Source organism: Vicugna pacos, chromosome 5, assembly GCF_048564905.1.
Source record: "Vicugna pacos chromosome 5, VicPac4, whole genome shotgun sequence".
NCBI classification, from domain to species: Eukaryota; Metazoa; Chordata; class Mammalia; order Artiodactyla; family Camelidae; genus Vicugna; species Vicugna pacos.
In genome coordinates, this window is record NC_132991.1 from 46,511,836 (window position 1) to 46,531,368 (window position 19,533).

The 19,533-nt window shown below is 37.3% G+C and overlaps 1 protein-coding gene and 1 long non-coding RNA gene across 5 annotated transcripts in view; one reads left to right on the top strand and one right to left on the bottom strand.

Moving 5' to 3' along the window:
* The window catches only part of GPR155 (G protein-coupled receptor 155), a 38,874-nt gene extending 20,129 nt beyond the window's left edge, over window positions 1–18,745 (bottom strand). The window contains exons 1-7 of one of the 4 annotated variants that reach the window (XM_015239755.3): window positions 18,571–18,737; window positions 13,746–14,242; window positions 6,575–6,974; window positions 4,829–4,994; window positions 3,774–3,929; window positions 2,373–2,456; window positions 1,352–1,469 (exon numbers count right to left, since the gene is read on the bottom strand). In XM_015239755.3, coding sequence (XP_015095241.1) covers window positions 1,352–1,469; window positions 2,373–2,456; window positions 3,774–3,929; window positions 4,829–4,994; window positions 6,575–6,974; window positions 13,746–14,211 — 1,390 coding nt within the window. In that variant the 5' untranslated portion in view covers window positions 14,212–14,242; window positions 18,571–18,737. Of the gene's footprint in view, window positions 1–1,351; window positions 1,470–2,372; window positions 2,457–3,773; window positions 3,930–4,828; window positions 4,995–6,574; window positions 6,975–7,957; window positions 7,977–13,745; window positions 14,243–18,570 lie in introns of those variants that run through there. The other 3 variants (XM_031678335.2, XM_072961186.1, XM_072961187.1) reach the window with 3 other exon arrangements.
* Window positions 18,746–18,960: 215 nt separating this feature from the next.
* LOC107033583 (uncharacterized) overlaps window positions 18,961–19,533 on the top strand; it is a 74,223-nt gene continuing 73,650 nt past the window's right edge. The window contains exon 1 of the long non-coding RNA XR_012072678.1: window positions 18,961–19,074. This is a non-coding gene — a long non-coding RNA (uncharacterized lncRNA). The remainder of the gene's footprint in view (window positions 19,075–19,533) is intronic.

Consider the following 19,533-nt stretch of genomic DNA (forward strand, 5'->3'; position numbering starts at 1 on the left):
GAAAATGGCTGAACAGGATGATTTTAAATGACATTTTAGGTCTAAAACTATGTTAAATCATAATAATCCCAAGGTTAAAGGGCACCTTCATCAGAGTCAGGGAATTCAGAGCAGCTTCTTTGAAGCGATTTTGGTATGCATGCTTGAAGAGGATTTCAGAGAAACTTGGGGCTTTTTGACAAATTGATCTATTTACTGCTCTTTTATTCCTGTTACAAATTTAGCCTTAGTAACCTAAGTATTAGAGATCAAGTTCATTCATCTGTATTTGGAAATAAAGCCTTTATCTCTTTTAACTTGACATCTCATGAAAACTCTTATGCCATGCAAAGTGTACTTGCCTTTAAAAAAACACAAACCTCTCCTATCTGCACTGAATTCATCCTGTAATTCTTCACCGCATTGTTGCTTCACTTCAAAAACCTGTTGACTTAGATGGGTCCTGCTTTTGATCCTGAAGGCATGAAATCAAAGGCCTGTCCCTCCCAGCCACATCCTGACACCTGCCTCCCAACAGTGGCTAAAACCAGCGCTAGCTACCGTTCTACAGTTTCCTTTTATGTGCCATCTTATAGGTTTGCATTTGTCATATGAATACAAATCAGCCAGATAGAAATGTTTTGCAAACACACCAGAATGTACACATGCAAATAAATGTTGTACTTCAAAACTGCAATGTGCTAAAATTTTTTGAATATCCTTTTTGGAGCCAGTGGAAATGAAAAATAGTTTTTCTTACTGAGTATTCTTCTATTTACATACCCTTTTATTCCCTTATTTTTCTTGTTCTCGTATTACCACTTTTCCCTCTACTTAATAATATAGTTGCATGTCTTGAGTGCCTGCCACATACCAGGCATAAACACCCATAGTTCAGTTAATTCTCAAAATAACTCTGTAAGGTGCAGTAACCCAGGCTTACAGATGAGGAAACTTTAAGTTAAGGTAGTTATGTCAGTTGCTTAAGGCAGAACCAGAATTTTTCATTCAGTTCAGTTGGATTCTAACGGTGAGCTCTGGACCCACCTCACACAACTCATCCCTCTCTGCCTATTCCTTCCTTAACTACCTGCCACCAGCGTCTGCCCCCTTGATGTCTCCAAAGGAGAGCTGTGCTGACCGTGGTCTAGAACTCAAGACCCTGAGGAAAAAGACACGTGACTGGAAACCACCAGAGTTCAGGCAGAAATAGAGTGATCAGGAAACAGAACTCAGCCTATGTTAGTGGGCATACCTTCCCAAGCGAATGCCTAATCCTGTACTACTAGACTTTGAATAGATCACTAGAAGCTGGGGCCTACAGTGATGGAGGAGAGGGGGGACCTAACTTTCGATTGATGACACAACTTACCTGTCCATAAGTAGGTGCTATAGAGGGAGCTGTACAATAAAACAAACACCAGAATTTGTCCAACAAAATTTTTTTCTTTAACAAAATTCCATATCATCATTCCAGCACAGACAATAGACTGAAGAAAGAATTATTAACAAAACAAAGTCAGTCCTACTCATATGAGTCATACTCATGTGTTTTATTCACAGCAACTATAGTATAATTATTCATTTAAAACTATTGCTGAGTAGTTAACTATTGCACACTAGTTATACTAAAATATCAAGTTTGATGATTAAAAAACTCTTTATACAGAGCCTTTAACCATGTACATATTCATCTGAAACAGATAATGACAACATTCTAAATACTAACTTTATATTTAGGTTTACATAGAAAATGCTAAACTTCTATCCGTTATAATTTGAGAAATGCAAAGCTTTAACTACAAAAATAAGATTATGAGAGAGTTCAAATTTTAATGATTCAATTATTTCTATTAAAAATGCAAAATTTTCATCAAATGCCATTGGTTCTGGAACCCCTCCTCCCATGGATACCAAAATCCTAGGATACTTAAGTTCCTTATATAAAATTGTGCAGTATTTGTATATTACCTATGCACATCTTCCTATATACTTTAAATCATCTCTAGATTGCTAAAAATACCTAATACAATATAAATGCTATAGAAATAGTTGTCAGCATTTGGCAAATTCAGGTTTTGCTTTTTGGAACTTTCTGTAATTATTTTTTTTCTGAACATATTCAGTCCGTGGTTGGTGGAATCTGAGGATGTGGAACCCATGGATATGGAGGGCCAACTGGATTCGTCTCAACTTTATATAGTTCAAGACCCATTGCAATGTTTAATAAATTAGGCATAAATGAATTGTAATCAAATTGTAATTGATTGTATTCGGTAAAAAAAAATACTTTCGACTTTATAACTATAAAAACTCAACAAAGCAATTTTCTCCTCAATCATAATGTAAACAATGAGAAGAACATAGCTCTAATTATCTGTAAGCTTACTAACCTGAGCAATGAGTAAATTAGTTGTAAGCATATGAGGAAGCTGTTTATATTTCTTGCTCAGAAGAAGAATAGCCAAAGACCAGATCTGAAAGACAAAAGTTCAAAATTTATTCAGGTTTCTTAATCTTCATAATTACTTTTTAAATAATTCATTGACTAGCCTCTTTAAAGAACTCTTTTTATCCCGGTTCAGAAGGGTATTTTATTTACTTTAACTTGTCTAGTTCCCAGAAGGGTATTAAGATAAACTACTATATCCAAAGTAAAATAAAAAGCATGGAGATATCCTATGGTAAATTAACTCCAAAAATGACAGAGTCTTTAAGAACTAATGCCTGGACCAGGGTCATGTTCTAACTTTCCCTATCTTTGGTGGCTGGGATGGGACATAGGTTCACAGCCAACTATTCAGAAAAAGAGCTTTCCTGGGAGATGCAGTTACAATGTACCATCCTAAATTTTCCCTTTCTGATTCCACCATATTGGCTCATGAGGTATCTAAATTCCAGGCTATCTTACTTCAAACAACACACATCACCCACCTTAAGATTAATTTTCCTGCATTCTTTATATTTAAAAGGATACACAGTGTCCAGCTATGTATCCTGGTTTGAGTTCCTTCTTTCTTCTCACCTCACTGTCAATCAAAATTTATACTGTCTCTCCCCCTAGACTTTCCTCTTATCAATGAGCATAGATTTTAGGAATATGTAACAAAAGGAAAATTTCCTAAAAATTACATTAATCATATATTTATTTGTTGCCAGTATACATATTCACCCTTACCTCCTTTCTTTTAACAGCGAAGTTGTCTTTTTTTTTTTCAGCCAGAATACTGTTTGATTTAATAGGCAATTCAGTTTATAAGATATTCTGGTTGCCGTTTAGATATTTAATTTGCATTAGATATATCCAAAAAGTGTTATTAACATTAAATAGGTGTTTGGTCTTGATCCCAAAGATTCCTTCCAACAACACAATTCTACAACAGCTAGTATTTATATAATGATTTGCCATTTGCAGAATGCTTTTCACATATATTGTCTCATGTGATCCTTAAAACAAACCATGGAAATGGGTGAAATTATTACCTCTATTTTATAGTTGAGAAAACTGAAGCTTACAGAGGTTATAGTAACTTCACAGAGAAATACAGGTAGTTTGTGATAGGGCCAGGAGTCAAAGCCAGGTCTGGCTAAATCTCATGCCTTGTCTGTTATACAATTCTAACTCCCAACTAGAAAGACAAAACTCAGAAGGCTAATATTATATTTTATGGGCAGGCTTTAGCTTTCTCTGTTGCATAGGAAATTAGATTTTTAAATCTCTAACTTTCTGTTACCAAACTATTCTCAAATTCATTCTGTGGTCTTCATTCATTTTTACACTGAAACGTACTTACCAAGGAGACCAGGCTGATGATACTTATATCAAAACTAACATTCTGGATGGCATATTCCAGTGGCTTAGGGTCCATGGTGGGGAAAGTCAGTAACCAGGCCGAAACGTACATGATCGGCGCAGACACAAATGTGCTTATCACCATCCCTGAGGTTATCTGCAAAAATGAAATCAAACTGAGGAAAGAGTCACAGACTGACTTAAACAATTACCCTAAACTTTAACTAGCCACAGCACACTAGGGCATTCCAAAAAGCAAGAGTCAGTAAAAAGACATCACAGAATCCAGCATATTATCTACTCTAATAGAGTCCTTAAAAGAAAACAAGGTAAACTCTCTTGGCCCCTCTTCCAATCTATGCTCAATTTATATTTCCATATAACAAATGCTAGAAGTCCCACAGCTGGTGGTTATCTTTAATCCCACAGCTGGTAGTTAGATTCTAGAAAGTAAACCATATTAATGGTCTAATTAAACTGATGACCAGTTTCCTTCCATAATATTTCATAAAATATAGGGCAATAAAAGCAATTTCGAAAAGAGAAAAATTACCATGCAGACATTTTACTGATTAAATAATGGAACTGACCTTTGCGAAACAATTTAGTTCCTTCATGTTATATTTCAAAAAACATCTATTCTAGTGCCATAGATAACATGTACAATATGTTTTAGACACTTAAAATTTGGTGTTAATTGATTTTAGCTGCACTTGATTATGTGGGTTTTTGCATCTGGTGTTTGGACTGTCAATGAATAAAACAGATTTTTTTTCCTTAAATTTTAAGTTACCCTTCTGTAAATAACCTTTAGGCTTAAGTATAAATACAGCATTAAAATACTTGTAACTAAAAAAGACTAGTGAAAAAAGTAATAGTTGGGTAAAGACCCCAGATTAAGTAACTTTATTGTTAGATGATGTTACATGATGCCTCCTTATTTACAATGAGGCAGTTTACAGACATCAAATTCTCATAAAAGAATGCAGATTTCTGTTTTAAAAATTCATTTTCTACTAACCAAACAATCAAACTTAGAAAAGAGTATTTACATACAATCTCTACTTCCATGTTGAATTGTGTTGCAAAGATAGCCACTCCTGGTGCTACAGGAAAGACACCATACAAAAATGCATAATTTGACAAACTCGTATGGTTCACTCCACTGTCACCCTTGTCCAAGAGTTCCACCATTTCTCTGCACAGAAGTGGCAGCACCAGGCTGAAGAAACAGGAAATGCATCATTCACCTAATATCAAAGCATGCTGGTCCCCTAGTAGTAAACTGCTCTAGTGAACTTGGCATTGGGTTATTCTTCCCCTGCCCAGAATATCTGCATGCACATTGTCTCTGCATGACTACTTATGGGCACTTCACTGAAAGAATCAAAAATTCAACTTGGAGCCATTTAACGTGAAACAACATTCTAGAAATACTTCAGACATCAGGAATTAGGAGGGAAAAAAATCAGATTTTTTGTTTGTTCTGCAAATAATTTTCTTGCAAAAAATTTGTAAAAGTTGCAATTATAACTGCTGTTTCTTGCTTCCCCTATTAGTTCATTGACATGTTAAAAGAAAAAGACTGACAATTTGAGTAAACTTTTTTCAAGAAAATTACTAAACTCATTTTGGAAAGAAAAAAAAGAGCTGACCTTTAATATGACTAAGGGTTTAAATGGTTCAGGTAATGCTAACAATGCTCTGCTCAATTAGATTAAAAAAAAAACAGTAGAAAAATAGGCATCTTACAATGAGCTCTTTATCTTTGTAAAGAAAAAAGGCTTAGCAAAGGGAACTTAAATAACTGAAGTAGAGCAAAAAAGCTAGTGAAATACATATCTGGTGAAGGGTCGGTTATTAAACAAATCCTCTAGGATTCCACAGAAAGAACATATTAACGGTAAACCGTGGCGAAGCTTTCCTTTAGAAAGAACAAAACCAAGGTTGATAATATTGTCATTAGCAGCACCTACACAGATGGTCTCGGATGGAGTAAAGAACTACTCTTATATGTATTTTTTTAATTAAAAGAAGAAGAAAACATGTAATAGGGATCAAAGAACCAGAAAAAAAGATTTTTAAAATGAGAATACTTAAATACATATAAGTAACAGTTGATTACTATTATTGTTAGAACCATACTTATTACTGAGGCAATACTAATTAATATCTTATTTCCAAGAGCATAACACCACTGTAAATAATTTTCAGAATTTTTATTCATTTTGATTATTTTGAAAATATAGATATTTCATATTGCACTGGTCTCACAAATTTAATTGTCTGTGCAAGAGCTGAATCCAATAAAGTACGCCCCAAGTGCCTTGGGATAACCTTGTAGTAAAATGATGTCACCTGCACCAGGAAGTATAACTCCATGCCTAAGGAGCTAAAGAAGCTGCAGAACTATTCTCTAAGGAGCTAAGGCTGGGATCAGAAGGTTGATACTAATCATTCACATTGATTTAACCTACACTTAGAAAGTTCACTCACCCACAGAATTGTAGAATATTTTTCCCCAGGTTCATGAGTAAAAGTTTATATTCAAAATTACTGTTTTCATCATGGCTAATAGGATTTTAATAGATTTAGAAAACTCAGAAATCCTGCAAAATTCCTTTAAAAATATGATCAAACTGAGACACTGAGGCGTTTCCTTTAAATTATAACTACTCAGTTAGGAGGGATTACTACCATGAAACTATTTAAGGGAGAAAACAGTTACAGACATATCCCAAATAACTGGCTAAATAAGGCTTTCACAAAGTATAATTCCCAAGTTAAATAAGTCCAACTTACAGTTTAGCTGTGATGAGAAGAATTAGTACGACAAATGCTGACTTCGTCAGTTTCTTTATTTTTCCTACCATTGTAAGACCAAGATAAAATAGAGCTGATCCAGAAAAAGAATTTGCAAGTCCATCAAGAAAATTTTCCATATATACAGGCACCTTTTGATCAAGAATAAAATTGAAGGCAATGCCAATGAAGACCATAAATACTATTGGGTTCTGTAATACACGCAGAAGTCCAAGTCCCACAATTTTCACTTTGTTTTGAGAAGCATTTGGAGTGTCTTTCCATTTCTGGATTTCACAGAAGATAAACCCTATAGGGTTTAACATCATAAGAGATATTGGCGCCACCAAGTAAATGTACTGGAGATATTCTGGGTATGTAGTTTGATATAAAGCTTCCACTGTAAAATATGAATTAAAATTGATTTAAAAATGATTACCACAGAAATATATTAATAAATTATGTACATATTTTCCATGCTTAATTATAACATATTATACATTAATCTAAATAGTGTAGAATGACCTCATTAGCCTAGTTTTGGAAAAATACATTTTAGTAATAAAGCTGAAAAGGAAGAAAAACATACTATATTAAATGATATCTAGCTTATAATCAACTTTTAAAAATTATTTAGTAAAACCCATTAATTTTCACTGTGTAGAGGCTAAGACTGGTCTCAAAAAAAGGGGCAGAATTGTAGAATTCTTAAAAGAAACAACTCAAAGTAAAAATCTACTAATAAAATGTTTAAGTAGTAATAGCAACAAGGTGGTTGTTGGTTCCCTCGAGAGAGAAGTTTCGTTGGAGTGGTGAGGCAAAAATCAGAGCACAGATGACAGAGGAGGAGGCAGTAGACTGAAAAACTGAGCACAGAAGTGATGCAGTCCACGCTATCCAGGAAAATAAATGAAGATGGGAGATAGCTACAGATAGAAAGCAGAGGGTTTAGAAACTGGAGGTCCCTATGAAGTCCAAGAAGTATGGATAGTTGGAAGTTTAGGAGTTCACAGTAAGTCAGACAGTGAGCTACTGACTTAAATATTCCCAGATGACTAGGTCCAGGATGTGGCCATGGGAGTTGGTGGCTGAAATGGAGTAGAGGAAAACATCACTGGAGATGAGGAGGTCAAGGAACTGAGAGAATTTGGTGGGCAGTTCACATGAATGCTGAAGTCAAACAAGATAATGGCAAAACTTGGGAGTAGAGAAGATGACAGTGCCAAATATTAGTTGTCAATGAATGAGGAGGAATGATGAGAATGAGGTCAGCAGATGACAGCTATGAGAATGAGCGGCCTAAGCCAGGCAGCATGAACTTCAGAGAAGCAGTTTTTATTGACAAAGAGCAGAGAATAATGGCTTACTCATGGAATAACGTACCCAGTGGCTATGAGGATGCCGTCCTGCCTACCCACTGCTCATGCAGCATGCCAGAGACGAGAAATGAGCAGCCTTCATCTGAGAGGAATGAATACCTTCAGGAAGGAAGACCAGTGAAGATGCTGAAGAATTAGGGATAGAAAGATGGAGCTAAGAAATGTTTGGGAGGGGAATACAGTGACGTTATGTCAATGCACATTTAACTAATGCAAATTCAATTACACTCTGTTAGGAAAACAAAAGCTTCATTTTTTTTCATAAAGTTCCCAAGTGCAAACTAATTACTTGTTCACTGAAGAACAATGATGCTTGAGAAAGAATCTGGCAGTTAGACTTAAGAGAAATGGTACAGTATACAAAGTATGTGTGCTGTATTTGGAGGGTGACTTGAGGGATTTTTCAAGGGTCCAAGTGTACATGATGACTGTAGAATCTCACCACTGTATAAGGTGAGTCTCCTTGGAAGAGGGTGGGTTGGATGAGACTTCTAATAGTTTCATGGTTCATGTGGGCGTTGGTGACCTGGTTTCCAGGCACATTCTGAGTGATGAGTTCTGAAATTATTCAACCTAATATATACAAAGGCTGATTCATAAATGATTTCAAGTTGAGAAAGATAAAAAAGAACAGCCACAATCACTCACAATCACTTGCTTCACATGAGAGGCAATTGTGAGAAAAAATGTAAAAGATTAGGTTTCTCAATTTACATTGAGATAAAGTGACACGGTAGGAAAATGTATTTGTTTACTTACTCAGGATATATAAGTTCAGTTCATGTCCTGCACATGTCCCATTGAAGTTATGTAATGGATTATATAACCTTCAGAAGTTCACCTTGTTCTCATTAGCTAAAACCTACTTTTTATAAGATTCAATACCCTTTTTTTCAGCTAAGCACATACAGAGGTCTCTAATACCTCTGAAACGCAGAGGTTAAACAAAACATATTTGATTACATGAAATTTCACAAATTCTTTCCACTGATTTCCAGATTAGATATACTAGCTCTATAACTCAGTGGTTTCCTTTCATGTTTCATCTTTAAGAAAAAGCAGCCTTTTTGGTAACTATTTCTAGATAGCTACACTTCTGATTAGATATTCTAGCTCTAAGAGAAAGGTGTCCTTACCTGCCCACCCCTCAATTTTTAAAAGAGGGTATATTTTGGAAAAGTCTTGTGTTTTCAATTTGAGCCCAAGAATTTCCCCAAGTGGCCAAAATAAAATGCACACAATATTTCCTTTGACAACTTACAGCACACAAAGCCCCTTAAGTTAATGCCTTTTTCCAGAAATGTATAGTAGCACTGAATCACCATCACATAATGGACTTCAGATTGCTTTAAAAGCTCAATGTAAATTTGAGTGAGTCTTTATAACCTAGGGCTAGCCAACTGCCAAGTACTTTCTTCTTTTGCACCATCTTTTGTATTTGATTCCTACTTGGAATCTTGATTCCTACTACTCCCACTAGTCAAAAATCTCAAAACGTGGTTACTTACTGTGTTTGCCAACCTATATGCTTCTGGTTTTTCTTGATCGTCCCCTTCATTCCTTTTATTTGCTACCAACAATATCATCTAAATCTTAACTTTCAAAAATTAAGATTTTTCCCACAGCTCTCACCACCCACAAGACCACGTATAAAATCTTTCTTTTGACATTCACAGTCCAGTCACCACACTTTGTTCCTGATTTATCTAGCTCATCTCTTGCTATTCCTTAGTGCAAAGCCTCTATCAGCTAGTTTAGTATCATAGTTACACTGGACAAACACAGGTTCATAATTACTAGTTCTACATGCTGATCATCATCCCCTAACTTCTTGAAATCCCTCCTTTCTTATCTAAGTCTTGCCTATTATTCAAAGCCTGTCTCGGGTACCATTTCTTCCACCAAGTCTTCAGTCTGCATCATGGGTCTCTCCTTCCCTGGATGGCTCTGGGACTTTGTTTCATATCAGTGCCACTTCAACAAATTCTAAGTTCATTAAAGGCATCATTTTATAACTCCCAGTCTCAGCAGAGTGCTGAGCAAACCTGAAAATATTGGCTGGATGGAATTAACACATCAGTGAATGTCAAAGGTTTCAGACACACTAAAAATGTATTTTACAACACAGCAATTTATATCTAATTGTTATCCGTGAACCCATTTCTTTTTATATCCAATTTTTTCTTTTTTTATATTCTGAATATATATAAAGCAGTTCCTATTGGGGTATTTTAAGTCAGTCAAACAGGTATATGAGAAAGCAAAAGAAATACAGTCTAGTAGAAAAGCAAAAAATTGGGAATAAATACTAGTTAAATTACTAGAATAGGGTTCAATATGGGAATTTCAGTCCATGCTGCCATTCATTTGCATAATTACTTAGCATTAGGTCTTCATCTATAAATAGGCAGCACTATTCTTTTGTTACCAATCTGAATATAGTTTTTAAAATCTGAAAAAAATGAAAGCAGTGACCCATATTAACAAATTAGATTTACAATCATATCAACTATTAAGTTCTAATTAATTAATACTTATAAATAAAGCTCTTGGGGGGAGGGGAGAATCCCACTATGAGGAATTATTATATAGCTTTGAAGAACTAAGACAAAATTAGCCACCCACTGTGGCTCCTACTTTGATTCCGGCAGGGTTTCAATCCCTGGAAAATAACACAAAGACTCAGACAAGATCATTCTATTATTTAATGGCATATAGTTAAATGCTTCATTTCCTTTCTGTTTACAGCTCAAGCACTAGAGCATAATTATGATTAGTCAGGGTACTTATGCTATCAGCATTGTTTGAAGAATAAATTATAGGACTTACTATGCCCTATTAGTATCTTTTAATGACAGAGGCAGGGAACCGTTCTGATTTACTGAAATCAACATTTCATCTCATAGATTCCTGGCTTCTTCTCATACTCTGATTTCTTAAAGTACCTTTGAAAAGAATTGTTTTTTAAAATTACCAGCTTCTTTTTTCAGTTTGCAATAATGCACTGTAGTATTCTGTCACTCGAGTATAGATAAACCATTTTAATGCAATTTCATAGACTGTTATAACTGTCATAGTATAGAGAGAAAGGAAACATGTCCTTTTCCTTTAATCATTAGCTTATCTGCCTTCTCCTGAGTCACCTGTAATTGGATCGACATAGAACAAATGCAGTCTTAAAAAGGACATTTCCTAAGAGTTACAATGCTTATCTGTGAACAAGAGAGTGGCATTTCCTGGGAGAAGCCACGTAACAAACATGTCTCTAGAGACACAGTCTTCTCTGTTCAACCTGAGCAAGTCCAGAAGGCGTATGGACATGGATGGCAATACATAACCCCACTGGAGCAGACACATGGCCCTACAGCTCTGTACCACACCTGCCAATTTGCAGATATATGAGAAAGCACTTCTATCTATACTATTGGTTTCTGGTAAAGTTATTGTCAATCACCTAATGTTACAAGAGCTCTTATATTATTTGTGATTTAAAAACAAAAAAATAAAAACAAAATTACAACTCAAAATCTGCAAGCATAATCGTCAGGGACATTGGGCTAGCACACTGCTGGGAACGTGATTATTACCAGAGTCACTGATTTAATGTGGGACATCAGCAGTGAAAATGGCTGGCTATATTTTTTATTTGGAGAGTATGCCTTAATATGAAAATGGCCAAACTCATCTAGTAGGTCTTTTTCCACTGCTATTCATTTTGTGAATTTTTTTGAATAATGTAAAGATTTAAAAAAGACTTTGATTCTTCCTGAAAATAATGTATTACCAGGGCTAGTCAGGTCTTCTGATGATTAAATGGGCATGCTGGGGTATGGTATAGCTCAGTGGTAGAGTACACACTTAGCATGCAGGAGATCCTGGGTTCAATCCCCAGCACCTCCATTAAAAAATTAATTAATTAAAATAAATAAATTTAAAAATAAATAAATGGGCATGCCTTATAACTGTGTGGCATAAGAGAATGCCCAGGATTTAAGACCTAGGATTGGGTCTCAGTCACCTGTTAGCTGTGTGACCTTGTATAAGACAAATCTCTGTTAAGTCTGTTTCCTTATTTAAAAATGAGGGTAATAATATCTGCCCTACTTCAAATGAGGTAAGTATATAAGAAAGTATTCTATAAAGCTATAAATGTTAGTTCTATTTAGTTATGGGCTTACTGGTCTATGAGAGCATGAAACTTATAGTTCATGTCTAAATTAAGATATAGCCCCATTTATTAACTATTTAACACTGAGATACTGAGCCACTTCTCAGGTCCTTATACCATAAATACCTTGACAAATGTACATTATTATTAATGCTCCTGAAGAGATGGACATTAACTACTTGCTCTGTTATTTCCAAAGTCTGTATTTAAATGCTTCATTCATCCTTAATTTGAAAATTCAGTAATCTTAAAAGAACACCTATCTAGTTTCTGATTGTTATCTGTGCCTAGTTTTAACTCTCTCATAAATCTCCTGCCTTATTCATAGCTATTTAATTTCTTGGGTGTATCTCTATTTCTGGTAAGTGAGGTGGACGAGGGTCAAAGGAGGAGAGTGACTGAAAGTACAGTCCACTAGAATCCTTTTGGTGCCAGTAGTGAAATAATTTTGGGGAGAGCGTAGTTAAAAGATAAGAAATCTGGGAGTTAATGGCAGATTTCAATTGTCCACTTCATTAAGTTTCATCCAGTCTCTGCTCAGAAGATACATCATCAGAGAGGCCTTCACTGACTGCCCCACCCCAACCCCACCTCAAATACCGCCTCCTCATAAAATAACATTACTTTCTTTCTTTTTATGGCCCTTGTCATTATGTAATGTTATTTTTATTTTTATTTAATTTTTATCATTAAAATGTAAGTTCAGTATAAACAAGAATCATGTTTACAAGTGTATTCCCAGCAGCTAGGCACAAGTATGTAACAGGTTCCTATGAATGAATGAAGGAATGGAATGAATGACTAGACCCGTAATAGTCAGGTCTCTACATTATGATGCATGATCAAAGCACAATATAAACTTCAACCGAAAAAAGTAGTTATTAAGTATACATTTTCTTAGTGGCAGGATATTATGGAAAATAGAATATGTTTCCAAGATATCTCAACATCCCCAACTGGTATGTTTACTGTCTCATCAGGAAAACATACACACATAAAAACATAAAATTAGGCTGTTTAAAGAGCTGAAAAGTTAAAGAAGGAAAAGTTGGAAAGGTAAAAAAAGGCCTCACCATTTTTGTTCTTAAACAAGAAATTAACTTCAGAGTACACTGACATTTTGAATAACAAGCTCAAAAACAAGCATTAATGTAAATTAATACATATTCTAGATGGTAAGAAAAATAAGGGGGGGAAAAAGTCACTTATAAATTTCCACTGCTAACATTTAGTAATGGCTGTTTTTAAACAGATGTATAGCTATCTTTTTTACATAATTTAAATCAGAATCTGAGCTCTTCTGGAAATTAAACTTCTTTCATATGTGATTATTGAGAAAAAAAAAGAATACTATTAGAAAGATGATTCTCAAAGTTTATTTGGACATGACCATTTATTTTAGATAGATGTTTGAAGGTGCCTCAAACTCTGAAGTTAAGGAAAAAATATAATTCATACTAACTTGAAATATTTAAGAAAAAAATATGAAAGATTTCTTAGATATAAGAGTAAGTATAAATCACTAACAAATGCTTATTTAAAAGACTAACAATGAAGGTTTAAATTTGTTACCTTCTAAAACACCTGAAATCTTTTTAAGCTTAAAAAATAAAAACTTACTTACCTATAGGATATCCCAATGCAAAGTCATTACTCTGTGTAGCAAAAATAGGGAATAGTCCGGCTTTGCTAAATCGGCTATCAGGCCTGGCAACCAATAAGGTTAATACACATACAATGAAAAATACAGACGCTTTGGCAATTAAGATACTATACAGAAAAGACCAATCCACATTGGAAAAATTAAGTACAACCATGTTTTTGAATAATAAAGCTGGAAGTGCAAATCTGGAGACAAAATTTCCCAGTCCTTTGGCCTGTGTTGATGTTATAAGATTGGCCCTTCCTGCTATGTAGCCACAAAGGACTATGCCAAAGCATTCTAGTAAGGCTGGGAAAAGCCTTGTTATTGACATTGAAGGTGGGTCATTAGTGGAATTAAATCCATGTGTTACTGTTGAGGACACAGTCTTGGTCACGTTGACTGCAATGGTTAAGTTCTTGGCAGATGAATCAGAAAGAGAATTCATTTTCTTTCACTCTCCAACTCCAACCAGATCTCTGGAAAGAAAGAAAGAATGAAAAGAAAGAAAAGAAAGAAAAGAAAGAAAGAGAGGAAGAGAGGAAGGGAGGAAGGGAGGGAGGGAGGGAGGGAGGAAGGAAGGAAGAAAGAAAGAAAGAAAGGGAGAGGGAGAGAGAAAGAAAGAAAGAAAGAAAGAAAGAAAGAAAGAAAGAAAGAAAGAAAGAAAGAAAGAAAGAAAGAAAGAAAGAAAGAAAGAAAGAAAGAAAGAAAGAAAAAGAAAGAAAGAGGAAGGAAGGAAGGAAGAAAGAAAGGAAGGAAGGAAGGAAGGAAGGAAGAAAGGAAGAAAGGAAGGAAGAAAGGAAGAAAGGAGGGAAGGAGGAAGAAAGGAAGAAAGAAAGAAAGAAAGAGAAGGAAAGAAGGAAGAAAGGAAGAAAGATTCAGTGTAAAATCAAAAAGAATTCTAGTTGAAAGGATATACTGGCAAACCTAAATTTATTAAATGGCCAATAAATATGCAAACTTTTTTCAACTATCAGAGAAAAATACAATGAAAAGATGGGAGTGTGTGCTAACAATAACCTCTTTACTTGCAAAGGTTGGTCAGCTCAAAATATTTATGTTGCTGTCCTATGTTCAGTATCAGACATGAATAAAATAAGATCCACAAATAGTACAGCTGCAGTGATGCCCTGTAGTCCTCTCCAGTGATCCACACTCCAGCCACCTAGCGGATGAGAGCATGGGGACCACAGAGTCTCTGCTGTTGTCCACCTGCATCCAAAATTCTCTGGAAATTTCAAGGTCTCAGGGCTACATCAAGGAGTCACCCTGGACAGGAGGGTCCTTTCCAGCCTGTGTTCAGACTTGAGTATAGGATAGGAAGAAGAGTATAATAGCACTGATCAACTTTGAACCAGTAACTTATACTTTTCTGGGCCTAACTTTCCTCATCTGTGAAATGGCAATGGTACCTACCTCACAGGAACTTGAGATTATTCCAGTGAAGTCCTTATAAATACATCTGGCACAAACTAATCACTTAACAAAAGTTAAATATAACCTTTGGTGGCATGTAAGAGAGAGAATGAAAGTGAAAATGATGGCATTCCACCAACCTACTCTTAGTTCCTTTTACACCAGCCACACATACTGGATGTCTTGAATGCCCCATAGTCCCTTTCTGCCACAGGAACTTTGCACAGGCAGTTCACTCTAAAATGTTCTCTTCCCTACCCACCAACCACTCTCTACATAGTAATACCTACTCATCCTCCGACTTATATCCAAATCAATTCAGGAGTCATTTTTATCAGGTAAGGCTTCTCTAAAACCATGGCCAGGCCAGGAGTCTTTCTCAAGTAGAATCATCTTCCTTAACTTTAGGCCACTTTCCTCAGTTTACAATTATATTATGTATTAGAGTGACTCTCTGATTTATCTCTCCTTCACTAGACTTTAAGTGCCAAAGAAGCAGGGATTGTACATGCTTTTGCTCACTTTTGTGTCCCTAGTGCCTAACACAGTGCCTGGAGCACACAGGAGATTTGAGACTAAAATAATTACTTGCTCTTAAATAAACATTTCATCCTTTAGTGGATCAATGTTCTCTTTTAGGAACTATCTACTTCAAGTTATCTACTTTAGATTTTTTTTTTTAATGTTAAGTTTTCTAAGTTTTTCACTCTAGCAGCAGGCCCAAGACCACAAAATATGTTCTAAAATGTTCTAAAGCTGTTCATAAAATGTTAAAGAACACAAAATGTCTTATAAAATGTTCTAAAGATGTTCAGAAAATGCCAAAGCAAGGAAAACTTTATGTTAATATGACAATACTTATCAGACTCCCATCTTGCTGCCAGGGACACAATGAACGTTAGGTTTGAACAACTCTGCAACTAATCAGCTTTTATTAGTAGCTTGAAATTAACATGGTGACAACTGCCAATTCCCAGATTATTCTCAGTTAACCATCTAAAGTGGCCTTATATAAGGTAGAAAGTTAAAAAAAAAAAAAGCTCATGCTTCCTGAAATGTACAATGCCCAGGCTAAGTTCTCAAACACCCACATCACATTAAGGACTCAAATGGCAGGCCAGAGACAAGCAACAACTGATACACGGGGGTGTGGATGAGATAATTTTCTCTGTGCTACCCTGGTACAAACTGAACTACTTAAAAACATTACATTTAATCTGGATTAGGACAAGTATTTTCCTACTAGCATTAGATAGGAGTGGTCAATACACACAAAACCTGTAATACTCACATACTTGATGTTTACCAAATAAGCATCAAATTATATCCTGGGAAAACTACTGGTTGGTATGGGTACCCATAATTGAAGTAGGAGCTGGTAAACAAGTGAGCAAAGGTGTTAAACATTTGGAGCCCCTGAGAGATATGGACTTGAAAAGGCAGTGCTAAAGATTAAGGTGATAAACTAGTCCAGTCTTCTGTTATTTTTCTTAAGTTCCCTATACTTTTTTGCCTAGAGTATTAGAACTTAACACTCCTCACTACCTCTTATTTGTATCACACCTGCATATCAATGTATCCCAATAATTTTTAAACCAACAGTTTTAACTAAACTTGCAGATGTTCAGTGAAAAGAGTCAATCAGACCTGAACCCAATTTTGGACTTATCACTTATCAACTCTTACTTAGCTTCTCTGCACCTCAGCTTCTTCAACTGTAAAATGAGAGTAGAAACCTCCTCAGAAAGATATTGTGAGGATTGGAGATTTTATACACAGCTCATTACAGTGTTTATCACAAAGTAGGCCTTAAAGAAATGGTAGCAATTGCTATTAGGAGTTGTGTGTCCTAATAATAAGAATGGTAGTAAATATAATTCATTGTCCTGTGTCAGTTCATCAAACATTCTTGGTATTAAAGAGCCTCCAACTAAAATAGAGGGATGGGATGTGTTGTAAGATTATCAGTTTTTCTTTTATACCAAACAACTAAGAGGAATTCAGTTTAATTTAGTTTGATTTTAATTGTTAGGAGGGAAGGGAGAGCTTTTCATTTCCCTCAAGGTGATGGTCAAATAGTTGTAGCAATGCCCAGGTTTAACTTTCAGTTAGTTGAAAATTAAGAGAAAAACTTTGGAAAGTAACCTATCTGCCCCTTCCCATGATGCTTCTTTTAATGTTCCTTGATATTACGAAAGCAATACTTGTTAGTCGAGGGACAGTCAAAATAACCAAAAAGGACTTACAAAGTTTTTTTTCATCTTAATTTTTTCCCCAATGGGAAGAGAATGTATTTCCTAAAGCATTCTTTTAAAATAAACAGGAGACACAGAAACTTTTTTTAAAATTGCATCCAGTCTTTTCATCTCATTAAAAACAAGGCTTATTACAGAACAAAAAAGTTGACCTGTCACAGTAAAAGACCACTCATTGTGGTGGGAGTGGAGAAATGCTACACATCAACCACTTCTGGCTGCTCATATTTGGTTTAGATAACATGAAGAAATCCCTGAAATTATAAATAACTGCTACTAAGTGAAAATGGGAATGAGGGTTCTGATTAGTTTCAAAGAGAAAGCTTTAAACTCTTAGGTTATTTCTCAAACACTCAATATCCTTCCTTTATCCTGTGGGAAAAGCATAATACAGTGTAGTATTATTAAAACATTCTTCTACAACCACAGTCACACCATCCACCCACTCCACCAACTTGCAGGGGACCAAATGTCCTCCCTGGAGACCAGGGTGGGGAGTGCTGAACACTGCCTCATCCCTTGCCGGTAGGGACAGACTTCGGCCCTCTAAGATAAGGATGTGGAGAGTCCGTAATCAAATAGGCCACCCAGAGAACAGCTGCCACCCAAAGCCTGGGCAGGCAGCAGTGGAAGTGGAAAGGCAGCTAGGGTTCTGTGCCTGCGATAAAAAGTTGGTCGCTCAGCTTCTCCACGGCATGGGAGTCACAACGTATGGTAACTGAAATGCTCCCAAAAGGGGTAAGGGAGAAAATTTGGAGCAATCCTCCAGGTACCTGGGCAGAAGCTCCCAGGATGAAACTGAGACTACCCCTCGGGATAAAAGGGAACAGTCTGAGAATGACAGAGTGAACGCACGTACAATGAGGCGCTCCTCAAACTGGGGAATGGTATCTTTGTCACCAAGAGGGACATGCTGCCCCTTTCCCTACATAAGTCTTCCCGGGTGGCTCCACACGTCCAAAAGGCGGGCGCCGCGGGGCAGAGGCGGTTAGGCGCAGGCAGTGGACTGCGGGCCTGGGGGCCAAAGGCGGGGTGCTGCCTACCTGCCCAAACCCGAGGGGTGAGGGCGGGAACACCAGGGGCCCGCAAGACCGAGCCAAGACCCAGCAGGTCGGCGCCCCAGGGACCCATCTCACCTGCTATGTCTGCAGCCCCAGGGCCGCGGAGGAAGAGAATCGATGCTCGAGATGGGCCAAGCAGGGAGGAAATAACTGTCATCTCCCACCCTCAGCCCTCCTAGCCGAGAGCTGCCGGCTGCCAGCTGCTGGATGCAGCAGCCCAGTCACGTTCCGAGAAAGTGAGGCGCCTGTAAGCTGGGACCGGGTCAGCTCCTCCCCGCGGCGCCCCGCCCGGCCTTCAGGCCCCGCCCCGGCCGGGGAACCCCTGAGCCTCGCTGCCGCGGGCCCCGCCTTCAGGCCCCGCCTCCCGCCGCGAAGCCCCTGGCCTCACGGCCCTGGCCCCGCCCCCGGCCCCGCCCCGGACCGCCCAGGCGCGGAGGCGCACAGGCCTCCTCTGCGCTCCGTAGACTGCGAACGGCCACGGCGCTAGACTCTGGCGGCGGGACTTCCGGCCGCTCGGCTCCCGCAAAATGGCGGCCGCAGCGGGCCTTTGCGGCTTCTTTTTCCTCTCCCTAAATTCAGGTGCAGATGTCTCTTATCTTTCCGCCTAACCCTAGCCTCGTGTGGTCCGCCAATTCCTCTCTTGATTAGCCTAGTCGTTTTTGTAGCACAGTTTTAAAATGTCGTAGAGCTAGGATCCTGGGTCAGAATCTTGGCGTTCCACCTTTCCCAAGGCAGCGTGACCTTGACCTTCCTAAATCAGAGACGAAAATGCCTGTAAAGCTTTAGCACTCAGCTTAATTTAGAACAAGCACACAGTTCCTGACTGCTTGTGGATCTGTTGTGGGGGAAATGACATGCATATCCCGTCAGTATACTGGAAGGAAATTGCTTGTATTGGTGGAAAAGTTACAGAGCAGAAACTGAAACTATGGAAAAGTGAATTCTCCTTTCTCCTCACTTTACCCTTGTTCTCTATCTTTTAAGCCCTTCCTTGTTGCCCTTGCACCTAGCTACTTAAAAAAAATCTCCTGACTGTAT